This window comes from Erigeron canadensis, chromosome 3, assembly GCF_010389155.1.
Source record: "Erigeron canadensis isolate Cc75 chromosome 3, C_canadensis_v1, whole genome shotgun sequence".
Taxonomy (NCBI): Eukaryota; Viridiplantae; Streptophyta; class Magnoliopsida; order Asterales; family Asteraceae; genus Erigeron; species Erigeron canadensis.
The window spans coordinates 36910036-36925240 of NC_057763.1; the positions used below are offsets into that span (position 1 = coordinate 36910036).

The window sequence follows — 15205 nt, forward strand, 5'->3', positions numbered from 1 at the left end:
GTATTAACTATTCCAAAACAAACAATATAATGTCAGAATGCCAATTAACAACATACCAACATAAACAACCAAATTAACTAATCCGAAACAAACAATATAACGTCAAAAATGCCAACAACGTACCAACGTAAGAAGTCAAAGATAACAACCATATATATATATATATATATATATTACCAGGATAGGGATAATCTGATAACCACAAATATAGAGAGAACCATGAGAACCATTAGTTTTTCTCCCTCTTACTTCTTTTTTGTGTGGTTTTTATTTTTTTAATTTTTATTTTTAATTTTTTGAAACTTTTTTTGTTTTTTATTTTCTTTTAACAAAAACTCATTCCAAAAAAATAATAAAATTTTTTTTTTTGTAAAAAATCATATGGGTTACGTGTTAAGAAAACGTATGGATACGGTACGGACGTTGCCCTACATCTGTTCTAAAGGAGTTGTCACCGGACGCATATATATATGAGAATGGTATACTACTAATTTTTGAACGGCAAAAACTTATTAATCTAGTCATATCACACTAACTATATATTAACTAACTACGTACATGATTAGTCCTCTAAAAACAGGTATTTACATATCACTACAAAAGTACGTACTATAATACAACAGATCGACTACAAAAGCAAACTGTCAAGTGTCTCCAGCATGCATGTATTTTACAACTAATTAACGTACACTAATCTTAATTAATTAATTACTCGATCGGTCTGCATAACATGTCGTTATACCTGTTAAGAGAATCAAGACGTTGTAGTTTCAACTGTCCCCTAAACTTTGTAATGAAATCATTAGCCTTTGCATCGTCGGCCGCATTTTGCCTCGCTCTGGCTGTCTCGGGCCTTTTCATAATTTCCACTCTGTCATCATCCCACACTAGTTTCCTTATTTCGCTACGTGACGTCTTTATTATCTCCACCATATCTTTCTTTTTTCTAGTCTTTTCCGAGTTATGCCTGATTACATGATGATCATCCAAATCAACTAGGGTCGATGGTTGTGATTTTCTAGGGGTACGTATTTTGGTCGAGTTGACTCGGGCATGGACTAAAGGTGAGTTGGAGATGTATTGCAACTCGGTGGAAACTATTACATTATTATCGTCGTAAATGGTTGAGAAATCGGTGGAATTTAATCGTCCTGATATAGGAGATAAAGGTTTTGGTAACTTTTTTGATGGGTATCGTGGCGAGTCCGGTTGAGAATCATAGCTACAAGCGGAGAATATAGACTGAGCGAGTCGACTTGATGAAGTATATTTGGGAAGCTTAGGTAGTGATGATAATTTTATGGGAATGATGGGGATAATAATAGATTTTAAGTCAATGGATTTGGCTCGTTCGAGTAACAAAGTTACTCGAGCGACCACTGGTTTTATTAATAAAACACTACCCCGAACATGTTCACGTTCGTGGTCGTGTTCCTGATGTTCTTGTTCTTCATGGTATGTGGTGGTGGTGGATTTTGTGTTTGATTTTGAAGCCATAAAAAGGATGGCTATTATGAGATTTGTAACACAAAAGAGAAAAGGGGGTGTAAACCGAGTAGTGATGGAAGCCCACATGGAAACTATCATCATGGATTCATTTTGATCTCCTACCATTTTGTTCTTGTGAATTACAAAGAATAGAATGTTATTGCAAATGAATGTGGTGTTGTGGTTATAAGAGATAAGTATCCATGTTTGGTTATATATACACCACGCCTCCCAACATAATATCTATCAATTCATTATTGACAGAGCATATTATAACATTTTTTAAATATAATACAGTAGATCTTTTAAATCATTTTGAGTGGTTTATCCTAAGACCGTGATTGTGAGAGCGCACGTATATTCGATGAATTTGTCCACTAATGTCACATCATTTTAAATAACTAAAAAAATCAATTCTGTTTGTTTTAAAATTTTAACAATACATATCATACATAGATGATATATATATGTAAATGTGAAAAGTTCAAATATGCAAGCTTATGGTCCAATTAAGGTTTTTTTTTTTACAAAGTTAACCATTAATATTATTTTATAATATCTAACGAAAATTGTATCAATACAAAATTTAAAACTTAATCGACTTTTATATATATATATATATGGTATTACATCAAGTATTACATATATAATGCAATTAGAAAATTAGACGGTAAAACAAAACTCAAAATATGAAACTATGATATTGAGACGGAAAGAGTATATAACATCGATAATAGTAAATTAGTAATAAGTTTTTGCCTTCCTTTCATAATAAGTCATCCCTGCTTGACCCCTAGCTAAAGCCACCATATATATGGTGGTAAGGCCTCTCAATATAATGACCACTCATAAAACCTCTTCCTAGCTTATAACAAGTGTTATAAAAACAATAACAAATAAGTATTAATGAAAACTTTATAATACAAATTCAACTACTTTTAGTATATATATATATAATAACATCTTGATATAATCATATAACATCCAAATGTATATTCACATCTGCTTGTACGATAACCACTTGCGTTACACTAGTAGTCAATGAATGTTTAACTGCCCATTATTTTATATCTGATATTTCATTCTCTGTTTGTTTTTATCATGTCGACTATATATACAACTTGTCAACTTGATATATATGAATACGAATATATCATGATTTTATATATAGTTTATCATCACTTACAACAACTCTAGTTGGTATATACATGGCATTTTGTTTTAGTTGCCGATACACTTATATAGGTCCAATATGGCAATATCTATGTTACATAATATAATATGATATAATATATAATTTAAAGACCACTTGCTTTTACACATACATAAGTATATCCTGAAGAACTGAAGAAATCTATATTATGTTGTGTACAAGGCTACTACATGGCTAATCTCATATAAAAATAAAAAATAAAAAGAAATGAAAAGATTAATGGCATGTTTTTGTTTCTAAAACGTTAACATACAAAGAACTTACCAACAACCTTTTATAAACATATGAAAACCTCTACTGTGGTTGCAGTCATATATATTTGTCTATATATCATACAATTAGACAACCCGGCCTATAGACTGAAAAGTATTTGAACGTACAATTTGAATCATTATATTTTCATTTTATACCTATAGTTTTCTCGCATCTAAGACCATTGAACTATTTGGCAGGGTCCAGCTGTTCATGCACGGTAACAATATAATGCCAAGGTCTATAAACGTAATTTTAAATGTCTTGGACTCTCGGGTTTGGGATATAAAAATAAATAAATTAATGGCACCACTTATTTTCCACTGATCGAATTGCCTTATATTTTATGGAAAATTTATAAATTTTTAAATCAAATTAAATTTAAAACTTAATTATATATGAAAAAAGTTTATAAATGGTAATGATAATGAAGATATCGATAGGGATACTATACGTGGATCTGATTTAATTAGAAGACTGATTCTTTCCATAAAATGAGCTAAATGTAACACATTCATATATATTTGATTTGTAAAGGGCAAACAAGGACGGGGCATGTTTTTATTTAAAGATATACTCATTTTGAGAAACAAAACAAAGGAAGGAAAACCAAAGTCGGGTTTAAGATCTGAACTTCCAATCAATAAAGAAATAGTACGTGGACCGACAAAACACACACCAATTCAAAAGGTGACCTCTTCTTTTCATGTCCCTATAGCTCAACTTGAATTTTATCTTGCACTCCACATTGGATAGATGTGACCTGACCTCCGACCAAAGTTGCTTATATTGATAAGTTGTGCTTGAAGTCGACAATATTGTACAAGTCAATACATATTGGCTAATTGCATTCTGTAGTCCTAAAATCAAATGTGGTTGAAAATGGTATTCCGGGACATCTTAAAGTTATTTTGATTGACATGCACTTAATTGGAAAATGAATGATTTGAAATATGTTTCCATGAACACTAAGAAAAAAATCTGAAAGAAAGCAACATTGACGTTAGAAATGGCTTATTCATTTGACCCATTTTACCAACGACCCTAGTGGACTATTTTACTTATAAAGAATCGATTGGAAAGTTTCTTAATGGAAAAATGATTTATCTTTCTAAAAATATAACCTACAAATGCTCTTAAAACTATTAGATTGTTACATGTGAATTTCACTAACTTTTTTTCTTAATCTTGCTTCTGATGTTTTAAATGTTTTTATCTAATAATTAGAAAGATTTTTAAACTATTAATGTATAAAACCTCCTAAGCAGATTATCATAAGATTGCATTATTATTATTATTATTATTATTATTATTATTATTATTATTATTATTATTATTATTATTATTTTGTTAATCAAATTTGACAAACTATGTGTTAACAATAATCTAATGTAATCTAATAAGAACAACTCTAATAAAAATAAATAACAATGGTAAAATAAGGATGGTGTGTGGTTGTTTCGTTTCGCTCCTGTTCCCAACCGCAAAACAAATGACAAAAATGAAGAAAATGGGTGTTGGTACACTTGACAGCGCCGCACCAAAATAAAAGAAAAAGAGTCTCTGTGCTCGGCTGGACTCCAAAGAGAATAAAATGGTTTTTGTGGTGGTAGTTAAATTTCAATCTAGAGGTCCACACAAAAAAAAACAACGAAAAAAAAAAAGGAAATACAGTAGAGGATAGGTGCGGCTGAGTATTTGGCTCTCCAGTCCTGTCTCCACCAATCAAATTTTACCAAACAATGAAAATGAGAAACTTTGACTTGGTTATGTGTGATTGTGTGAGTGCTCAGCTCGACTATTTGACCAAAACAAAAGGGTAAAGTGGTAAACTAAAATAAGCTCTTGTTTAGCAGAGCTCGTCCAGAAAGAAAAGAATCAAAAACAGCCCAAAGTTTTGGGCTTTTATTTCACCCAATTATATACAAAGGAGACAAGGAGTCCACGAGATTCGGCTTGCAACTTCGGCCCAACACTAGTGTCATGCCCTCATGAGTCATGCCATGATTTTGTCTTTCCTCGAATATCACCATTTGATCACGATTTAAAGCGATTTTTATCTAGTTTATAACTTTTAAATAACACCATAAGGCATAAGTATTCAAATCAAAGCCTACAAAAAGCTTATACAAACATTAATTACTAATTACACGTATATTAGACACAAAAGTAAATAATATAGGTCAACTATTTTACCTACAATCTAAAAATATATAAATTATCAAATCAAATATTATATATATCTCAAGTCAAGATAGACATGCTCTAGTTTCCTCTGAATTTGAATAAAATTCCTGTTAACTGTCTCGAAACCAGACTCCATACCTTATTAAGTTCAACTGATCCAATCCGAAATATTCTGTCATCAACTTTCTATCACGATTCAAATTTTTTCCTTTACCTTTAACTTAAACCATCTGAATGAAAAATAAATTTATTATTATTAAATTTAAGAGTATTTTTTTACATAAAAGGTAAAAATAAAATCAAAATTATGCATATTCACTTGTCATTAACAAAATATTACTAAACTATCAAATGCATATGAATACAATCGTACAAATTATACGATGTTTAATGACAGTCTTAACAAAACATTATAGAGATGTATATCTTTAGTTTTAGATTTACTAGCATTGTATCCGCGCGATGCGACGGCGGTTTGGTCATGAAGATGACTGGTGGTGGTGACGGTGGTCGTGGTGGTGACGAACTATTGTTGGTGGTGGGTGTAAGTAATTGATGTAAAGTTATAGTGAATATATTTTAAAAGATAAATGATTAATGATGTAAATTAATTAATCAAGGGTAAAGTGGTAATTTTGCAACTAACACTAGGGAGAAAATGATAATTATTATAAAATAGTATAGATATTTAGTACGTATAAATTTTTTTAAGGTATTTATAATACAGAAGTATAAAAAAATAAATAAGAAATAAGTAGGACTAAACAAATGTTAGGGTTTTCCTGGGGTTTTGTCGCATAAACACTTTCACCTCCCCGCCACTCAAACACTCTCCCTTTCTCTTCTGTCTCCGGCACCTCCATCACCGTCTCCGAATCCACCGCCACCAATCACTTAGCAATGGAGATACATGTACGTATATCCCATCAATACCCTTGCTTTTTTCTTCTTTTTATTTTTATCTTTTCAATCCAAATAATTACATATTGTGTGTGTGTGTGTGTGTCTATATATATATATATGTATGTATCTACAGCTCAATGTCTTTGTTTTATAAAATCTTGATAAAGTTCCAATCTTTATTGATGAGGCTGTTTTAGTATGAAGGCATGTTGAGCTCAATGGCTTTATTTTGTAATATTTTGGATAAAGTTTCATTCTTTATTGATGGGTTGTCTAATTTCAAGATTTATCATTAGATATACTTATCTGATATGATTTTTTGATGTTATTTTTGTAAGGATATTTCTGATGACATGGAAATTAAGGTTAAAAAATACCAAAGAGGTGAAGGTGCTGATCTAGAGGTATTATACTATTATAAATACCTAATTATTGATGTTCGGATTATACCATTGTTTGTTCATTATAGAATTTTGGTTATGTTGGGACTTTGAAAGTTGTAATGGTTTTTTGCAGGGTTTGAAAGATAAAAAATTGAAGGCTCAACTTGCTAATAAAGAAGAGTTGTATAAGAAGTCTGCTAATGCTGCTGCCAAGGCCGAAAAGGTGAACATTTTAGCTTCTTTTATATATGTATTCGTTGTTAAGAAAGATAAAATGGACCTCATTCGGATAGCATGCTATGCAAATATTTGCTTAGAGTATCAGCTATTATTACTATGACCCGAACACCATATCACACTTTCCCCATCCCACTACCTACACAACAATTTTACCTCTGTTGTTGTCATCCCCGCCCCGAATAATTCTGGGCACCTTATATTTGATTATTTATATGAGTATGGGGAAAAAGAAAACAGTCATCTTGACCTTTGCCTCAAATGGCTATGGGACGAATCTCCACCCCAGTGTTTATGCTGATGACGCTGGACATTACCCTGAATCCTATCACATGCTTCTATAGTTCTTAGAGGCTTGGTTTTTAATGGCAATGCCTGGGTGTTGGATGCATCATTTTTTGCTACTCGGGCAGCGCGTTATGTTTTCCCCGTTGAAAAGAGCCGGGTTGATGCTTTATTAAGTAACGGGCATGTCGTTAATTGGGCTTTTTAAGCCCGTTTTGTGAATATGGGGAGTAAAGGGGCTGCTCTTTTTTCAATACTATGAACTATCACTCGTTAGGCACTACTTTTTTGTGAAAACTTTTAGCATTATGCTATATTAGTGAAGCATTGTATGGATTTTTTCTATGTAGAAGTGATCTTTACAGTTTACCCATGATTAAAGCATTTGTTTGATTGAAAATGGTATGTAGAATTCATACAAGTATTTGATGAACAAAGGAGTCTTATACGTGGTGTGTCAAGTGCCATAGCTACCACCTCAGAGTGTATCACCTTCTAAAACCAAGCTCAAAGTTGGAATATGTCATGTTTCTTTTATAGCTCGGTTGAGGTTCACAGGATACATAATATGTCCCTTGTTTGTTAAGGGGGTGTTTGGATGCGTGTTTAAAGTTTTTTTTGTGACTTAATGTCACAACTCACAATTTTCAGTTGAATGGTTTGGTAATATTCATCCGGTTTATATGAGTATGTTTTCTTTTGATAATAACAAGGATGGGTGTGTGTTCTGTATTTATCGTACAAATTGTATAATGTGTATGGCTGTATGTTCCACGAGCTTAAATAATAAAATATGAACACTTACATATGTGTTAAATATTTTTGTTTTTGTGTAGTGGCTTATGCAAACTGAGGGTGGTCGGCTAGAAACTGAGGGCCTTGAGAAGACTTGGAGGGTTGACCAACATTCAATTTCTAAGGAAGTAGACATCGCTAGTAGAAAGAATCAATTTGATCTCGTCTTACCAGGTCTATATCTGTACCCTAATCCCTACTAATTATTCTGCTCAACTCAACTACGAACAAAAGTTTTTCTAGTTCTCTTTAGAATTGGACAGAATATTATTTTATGTTTATATCTATATGCATCCTTTTAAGACATTTTTTTTTATCTTGGAATTTGTAAAATGACATTATTAGATTTAGATAATCAGGTTTAGTGAAAACGGGGCTGTAGAAAATAGTGTTCAAGTGTTTTACACTGTCTGAAGTTAGAGTACTCAGGTAATAGGATGTTTTCAGTGTCTGGTAAGTTTTAATTTTCTAAGATATTTTGAGTGTCTGGTAATAGGATATTGGTGTGTAAGAATCAGAGATGGTATATGAGATGGAAATAAAAGTCTCTGAAGCTAGGTTAAATAAGGGTAAATAAGTAGCGTTTTTTATCCTCAAATAATCGCTTCTCTTGCAGCTGACTAAACTGGTTGTCTGATTTCCAAAACTAATCAGATGCATAATCTGTTTAGCCAAGTTAAACACTAGATGTCAGTTCCAAGTAGTAGTTAGAATGTTAGATGATCAGTTTTTTTAAAAAAAGAATATTAACACCCACTTTGCTGCATTATCAAGTTCTTAAGAGGCTAAAGATTATTATATATAGTCTGACCTCTGATTGCGTTTCATTTCTGTAACTTTGTGAATAGATCTTGGTCCTTACACTCTAGATTACACATCAAGTGGTCGGTATATGGTGGCAGCAGGTCGCAAAGGTCACCTGGCAATTGTAGATTTGCATACGATGAAACCTATTAGAGACATGCAGGTACGAAGCACCAGACCGTCTAACGTCTGCCAGAAGTTCGATTACAAATCATTTTAAACCTGAATCTATGGTGTCATTTTAGCCAGTCTTTTCAGTTGAGGGTTTTATTATTGCTGACAAAGATGTTTGTAGTATCGATTTCTGTTCTGTGAGACAAAGTTTGAGTATTTATTGCAGGTCAGGGAAACTGTTCGTGATGTGGTGTTTTTGCACAATGAATTGTTCTTTGCTGCTGCTCAGAAGAAGTAAGTTTTTTTTTCCTGCCAGTGATTTTAATTACTAATTGTTTTTTAATATAATCTGTATATTTATATCTTTCAAAGTAAATGAGATGACTCTCTGATGCGCCCTATGATTGATATTAAAATGGCAATCTTCTACAGGTACCCATATATCTATAATCGGGATGGCACAGAACTTCATTGTCTAAAGGTTAGTACTTTGGACTTTCAGATAGTAAATTCACTCTTTACCTGCTATTGGATATTTGAATCTATACATTATTATATATGTTTACTCTACTATGAACCGTTTGACATAAATTTGATAAACTGTGATACACTTGTAAAACAAAGCATTCTTATGTCCCCAGGAACATGGAGCTGTACTGAAGCTTCAATTTATTAAAAACCATTTTCTTTTATCATCCATAAACAAATTTGGGCAGCTACATTATCAAGATGTTACTACTGGCCAAATGATAGGAAACTACCGTAGTGGTCTTGGCCGTTCTGATGTTCTACAAGTCAACCATTACAACAGTGTCCTCGCTTCGGGACATTCTGGTGGTACAGTAAGCATGTGGAAGCCCACTAGCTCTGCACCACTTGTTAAGATGCTTTGTCATCGTGGTCCAGTCACTGCAGTTACATTTCATCCAAATGGTCATCTCATGGCTACAGCTGGCATGGACAAGAAACTAAAAATCTGGGATTTAAGGAAATACGAAGTGCTCCAAACACTACCTGGTCATGCAAAGTCGTTAGATTTTAGTCAAAAAGGTTTACTTGCCACCACCACGGGATCATTCATACAAGTTTTGGCAACTTCTGATTCACAAGATTACAGTCGGTATATGATCCATACTATGTCAAAAGGGTACCAAATTAACAAAGTTCAGTTTAGACCATATGAAGATGTTTTGGGGATAGGACATTCAATGGGGTTGTCTTCGATTCTTATTCCCGGATCCGGAGAACCTAACTTTGATTCATGGGTTGCAAATCCATACGAGACATTAAAACAAAGGAGAGAGAAGGAAGTGCGGATTCTTCTTGATAAGCTCCCCCCAGAGTCTATTATGCTTGACCCCACAAAGATTGGGACTTTGAAGAACAATAGAAAGAGGGAAAAGCCGACTATACAAGAAATAGAGGCGGAGAAGGCCGCAGCTGTTGCTGCTGCCAAGGGTGTTGCTCTAAAGAAGAAAACGAAAGGGAGGAGTAAGCCTAGTAAGGTAGCAAGGAAGAAACAAGAAGGAATAGAGCAAGCAAAAAGGTCTTTTGCTGAGCAAAACAAGGAGGATGGGGTAATAAAAAAGAAGCAAAAGAGAATCACAGAGACAAGTGATTTGCCAGTTGCGTTGCAACCGTTTGTTAGCAAAAAAACAACTTAAAGCTCGCCCGTAGCCTGATTCTGGAAGTGGTAATGATGCACAAAGGATGAAGTAGATTTGCACACTGCAATATCCAACTTCTGCAGATTTCCTTATGCAGGTGTGAGTCAAGTTATGGGCAAAATTCATTTTTGAAGAATGTGGTTTAAATCTTTCATCTTGTGTTAGACATTGCTTTATACTAATTGAAGTAGAGAAATATATCTATTTCGGAAGTCGTCTCTTGTCATTCATGTATTCTAACAATGTACCGCTCATAATAGATCATATATATCAACCTTTTTGTACAACATCAATTATGTAATTCATATCTGTTTTGTATGCATTTAGTTAACGAGGTTTGTAGGTTGCAAAACGCATTAGTATAAGGATTCACTATGACAATTTTTTCGCTAAGAGTTTTTTCTTTTTTTTTTTTTTCATTTTAAAATTTTATTTACTTCAAGGAGCAAGCCTTATCTCCAGTTTAAGTTCGATGACTCTTCCATTTTAGCGATTTACATTTCATCCCCTGACTCAATTTCATGAAGGTTAGTCCAAAGTACTAATTCAGATCTGTTTTAGTTCATTTTATTCATATTTGGGCAATTTACATATTTAGTTGTTTTTTTCGATTGCTTGATATGGTATCAATTTTGAACTTGTCACAATCAACGTTAAAAACTTCGAGTCGTGTCTTATTAATTACTCGTGATGAGTATTTGCATGATTTATTAATATTTTTATAAGGAAAATATTATATAATGTTAACATCATGGTGATGTACTAACATCAATTTAATACATGTTAATAGCCCCTGAAATTTTAAAGTTTGTAAAGAGAACATCATATAACTAAATTATGTTAAAATCTATAAGTTATTCCTTTTTTTGTTGAACATATGTGTCTTTTCTCGATTCAACTTAACAATTATTTTATATTTAGTATGTTTAGATTGACCATTGATTTTTATCCAAAGGTCAAGATTTTCTCAACTTGACTAGTCAAGTTGAGAAAACTTCAAGAAATCCTTTGTCCAAAAGATGAGGATTCCATAAAGTTCTTCAATTAAAAGTAGTTCAGCAAACTATTGTCAAAGTGTCTATATCAACAAAAAAATACTTAACCATACAATTACGATAATAGAAAAAATTTCATTAGATCACCCTGTGGTTTGCTGTTTTATCAATTTTCGCCCCTGTCGTTTTTTTAATTATTACTTCACCCTATGGTGACTTTTTGAATCATTAGACACCCCTCCTTTTAACGTCTGTTAATGTGTCTCCGTTACTTATCTTCCCTATATCTATCTATCTATCTTCCCTAATTTGTTATATGATTTATATGATTTATTTAGTGGTGTAAAATTACCATTATACCCTCATGTGCATTACATGTGAGAAAGTTAATGGAGACACATTAACAGACGTTAAAAGGAGGAGTGTCTAATGAAGCAAAAAGTCACCACAAGGTGAAGTGATAATAAAAAAAATGACAGGAATAAAAATTAATAAAATAACAAGCCACAGAGTGATCTAATGAAACTTTCTCATGATAATATGTTATGAACCTCATGAGCAATAAAAAAAGTTTTAAAGATTGTCTTGATCGCATTAATGTAACTAAACCGGGTTACTATACAAACTAAACCGGGCTTTGTAACTAAACCGGCTACAGTACCAACTGAACCGATACTGTAGCAATTCAAATTGGGAGTGTTATATATATAATGACAATTCAAAGGTATCCGTGGTAATTTGTTAGAAGTATAAGGAGTTGTGTGCAAATCACCAAAAGTTTCATAAATACCCTAAAACCCCACTACTTTAACACACACACAAAACAAAACCCAAAACCTTGCGGCGCGGGCAATAAACAATCATGGCTGCAGTAAACTCCGGCGACAATAAAACAAACCAAAAGACCATCAAAAAAGCAGTTAATTGTCTACTAAAATGGAAGAAAACCCAAATCACCGATCAAAAAACCTCAAATCCCGATGATTTCATCTACCTTTTACTAACTTTAAAAAAAATCCCACATAAAGATTTCACAAAATCCCCTAAAGCAATACACATTCCCCACTCTTTACACACTTCGCCGGAATCTTGCCGGAGTTGCCTCATAATCGACGACCGGCCAAAACCCAACTCCCAAAAACTCACATTTGAATTCACTGATAAAAAGATTAAATCTTTAGGAATGCCCATATCAAAAGTCTTGAAATTTTCCAAGCTTAAGTCAGATTTCAGATCATTTGATTCAAAAGTTGAACTTTTTAATACACATGATGTGTTTTTAGCTGACCGGAGAATTGTTGGGGTGTTGCCGGAGGTTTTGGGGAAGGTATTTTATAAGAAAAAGAAAAAGATTCCGGTGCCTGTCGAATTACGGAGAGACGGGGATTGGAAAGAGGAGATTGAAAAAGGGTTTAGGTGTTCTTTGTTATGGTTAAGTAATGGGACTTGTAGTGCTGTTAAAGTTGGTAAGTTTGATGGAATGAATGTTGATGAGATTGTTGATAATGTAGTGGCTGCTATTAGTAATGTGGTTGAAGTTGTTCCTAAGAAATGGGGTGGGGTGAAATCTTTTCATTTGAAGTTTTTTGATTCATTGGCTTTACCTGTCTATGAGGTTCCTGAAAAAGAGGTAGTAATGGAAACTTGATTGTAAGTCGGGTAAACGATAAACTGTCTTTGAATGTACGCGGCTTAACCAGTATTGTGGTGGCTTGAAGCACCAAAAAGATGTTAGTAATGGAAAAATGATTGTAAGATAGATTAAAGATGAATAGTAACTTGAGTTTTGGCTTTGTTTTGTGATTTTGTGATGTTGGTTGTTTAAGATTGTATACTAACATCTTTTTGATGCTTTTTATAAATTGTTATAATCATATTTGTGGGTTATCATTCTGTTATTTCTATGTGTTTTAAAATATATGTTTTGGGTTATAAGCAAAGATTGATCACATCATTTATCACCATTTTATGTGCTTTTATATAGTATTTAATATTGTTTTGAGTCATCACATATTAGCAAAAGGCTGATCATTTGATGATTTACCATTATTTTCTTGTGCTTGGCAAAGATTGATAGTCTACTGATATAGCAACATCTTTCTACTGATTTAGTGATTTGAGCACAAAAGTCATGACTTGTAACTTGTAAGTTATGACTTGTACAACCCAAGGCTGTAAGCTATATCCTATATAATTGGAGTAGAAGTTGCCACGTGGCCCCTTTCTTCAATATGTCACACCATCCTCTATTGAAACCTGTCATATATCCTTTGAATCTTAAAACAGATAAAACCATCATCAATGGCAACTTACCTTGTATCCCCACCTGCTACATTAATACATCAAAGTCTTGGTCATCCCACTCTAATATCATCATCCTGCTGCACCTTTTTCAGTACTAAACAACCAACAAAACCAACACTGCTATTGATCAAAACCAATACCACTACTCGACCTACGAAACTCTACGTTTCTTCGTCTTCTTCCCCGACCAAAACGCAAACATCGCAGCAAGAAACCGTATATTTCGATGGTGGAGCACATTATGGAGACTTGGTAGCAAATCTCCTGTTGGGCTTCACTTTAGTATGGCTGCCACTCACTCTGGCTGCAGTTCTCAGAGGTTTTTTCTTACGTTATAGATTCACTAACTTACGTGTAACTGTCATTTCTGGATTAACAGGCCAAGACAGAAGTGACTTTTCTTATAAAGTGATTAAAGATGTTAAAGTTGTGCCAAGGTTTATTGGTGAATGGGGTGATGTAATTATCACTTTAAAAGATGGTACCATTGTTGATTTAAGAAGTGTTCCTAAGTTTAGAGAAATTGCCAAGTATTGTTTGTCATTAACATCTGGTTCTGTCTCTTCTTCTGATGATAATGATGATGATTTGGAACTAAAACAGACCACTCCTAAAGGCTTTTGATTTATCCTTGATATATATACTTTTTTAATTTAAGTTCTGTATGTCAGATAAGTTTTTTTCTCATTCCATTTACTCAGAGAAAGGAAATTTTTGACTCTGATGTATGCTTAATTTCCATCTGTTTGGTCAAGATTAATATGTTGCTTATCCTATTGATTCTAAATTTCTGCCTTTTCATTTGATGATGTTTGAATAATTTAAGCTACCAATGTTTTCTGCAATCATCACATTCATTGATGTATGCATTAACTAAGTTATTGAGCTTTATAAAATATATAAATCCTCTGAAATTTGTTCATTTGAGAGGGTTATCTGATAGTTAAAGCATATCGTACTTTCTTATGGTTTTAAGCGTACAAGTCCTTGTTTATACCAACACTACTTACTTCTGTTTTTGGGTAAATGAATTCAAGCTATGTGAGAAAATTCCAGCCTTTGGCTTATATACACGGCCTACTCTGTATTCCTGTAGTTGTTTCCTAGACTTTGTTAGTTTCCATCTGTTTGATCAAGATTAATTTTGCTGTTTATCAAGTTACACTTGTTGGTAAACCTGCTTTTTCATTTAAATATAATTCGGTAAGTTTCAAAAATTTCTGTAGTTGAAGCATATAATGTAATCCTCTGAAGTAGGTTACTGTGGGACTGGGGGTTATCTACTTATCTTCAAAGATTGTAGTTGGGTTTTGAATTTTACTAGGAAACATCTTGAGTGGTCTAGGAAAAAGTGTAGAGAATGGCCACTAAAATACCTGTTAGACCGCATACATCAAAGCCAAACGATCGAATTTCCCTTGGCAGCTTGAGCATGATCCCTCTGTGGTTACCCAGGTAATCGTTTAAGCATATAAGTCCTTGTAACTTCTCTATACCAAATTACCAACACTACATCTGTTTCTGCACATGTAATAAAGCCTTGAAACTTTTGTCATTCTTGTTGGTGATTACCAAAGG

General features: G+C 33.2%; 4 protein-coding genes across 4 annotated transcripts; 3 read left to right on the plus strand and 1 right to left on the minus strand.

The window, feature by feature from the left end:
• Positions 1-469: 469 nt before the first annotated feature.
• LOC122593651 lies at positions 470-1675 on the minus strand. Its single transcript, XM_043766081.1, has one exon. It carries the CDS (start codon positions 1612-1614, stop codon positions 709-711), a length of 906 nt encoding a protein of 301 aa, XP_043622016.1. The 5' UTR covers positions 1615-1675; the 3' UTR covers positions 470-708.
• Positions 1676-5909: 4234 nt separating this feature from the next.
• LOC122592326 (probable U3 small nucleolar RNA-associated protein 7) lies at positions 5910-10615 on the plus strand. The gene is made up of 8 exons (XM_043764527.1): positions 5910-6052; positions 6382-6447; positions 6560-6649; positions 7785-7917; positions 8592-8710; positions 8888-8955; positions 9094-9142; positions 9303-10615. The coding sequence occupies exons 1-8, from the start codon at positions 6041-6043 to the stop codon at positions 10323-10325; spliced, it is 1560 nt and encodes a 519-aa protein (XP_043620462.1). The 5' UTR covers positions 5910-6040; the 3' UTR covers positions 10326-10615.
• A 1570-nt stretch (positions 10616-12185) lies between these two features.
• Positions 12186-12971, plus strand: LOC122592052 (ribosomal L1 domain-containing protein 1-like). Its single transcript, XM_043764264.1, has one exon. The coding sequence runs from the start codon at positions 12186-12188 to the stop codon at positions 12969-12971; it is 786 nt and encodes a 261-aa protein (XP_043620199.1).
• Positions 12972-13572: 601 nt separating this feature from the next.
• On the plus strand, positions 13573-14414 carry LOC122593281. The gene has a single exon (XM_043765671.1). The coding sequence runs from the start codon at positions 13625-13627 to the stop codon at positions 14249-14251; it is 627 nt and encodes a 208-aa protein (XP_043621606.1). The 5' UTR covers positions 13573-13624; the 3' UTR covers positions 14252-14414.
• Positions 14415-15205: the final 791 nt, after the last annotated feature.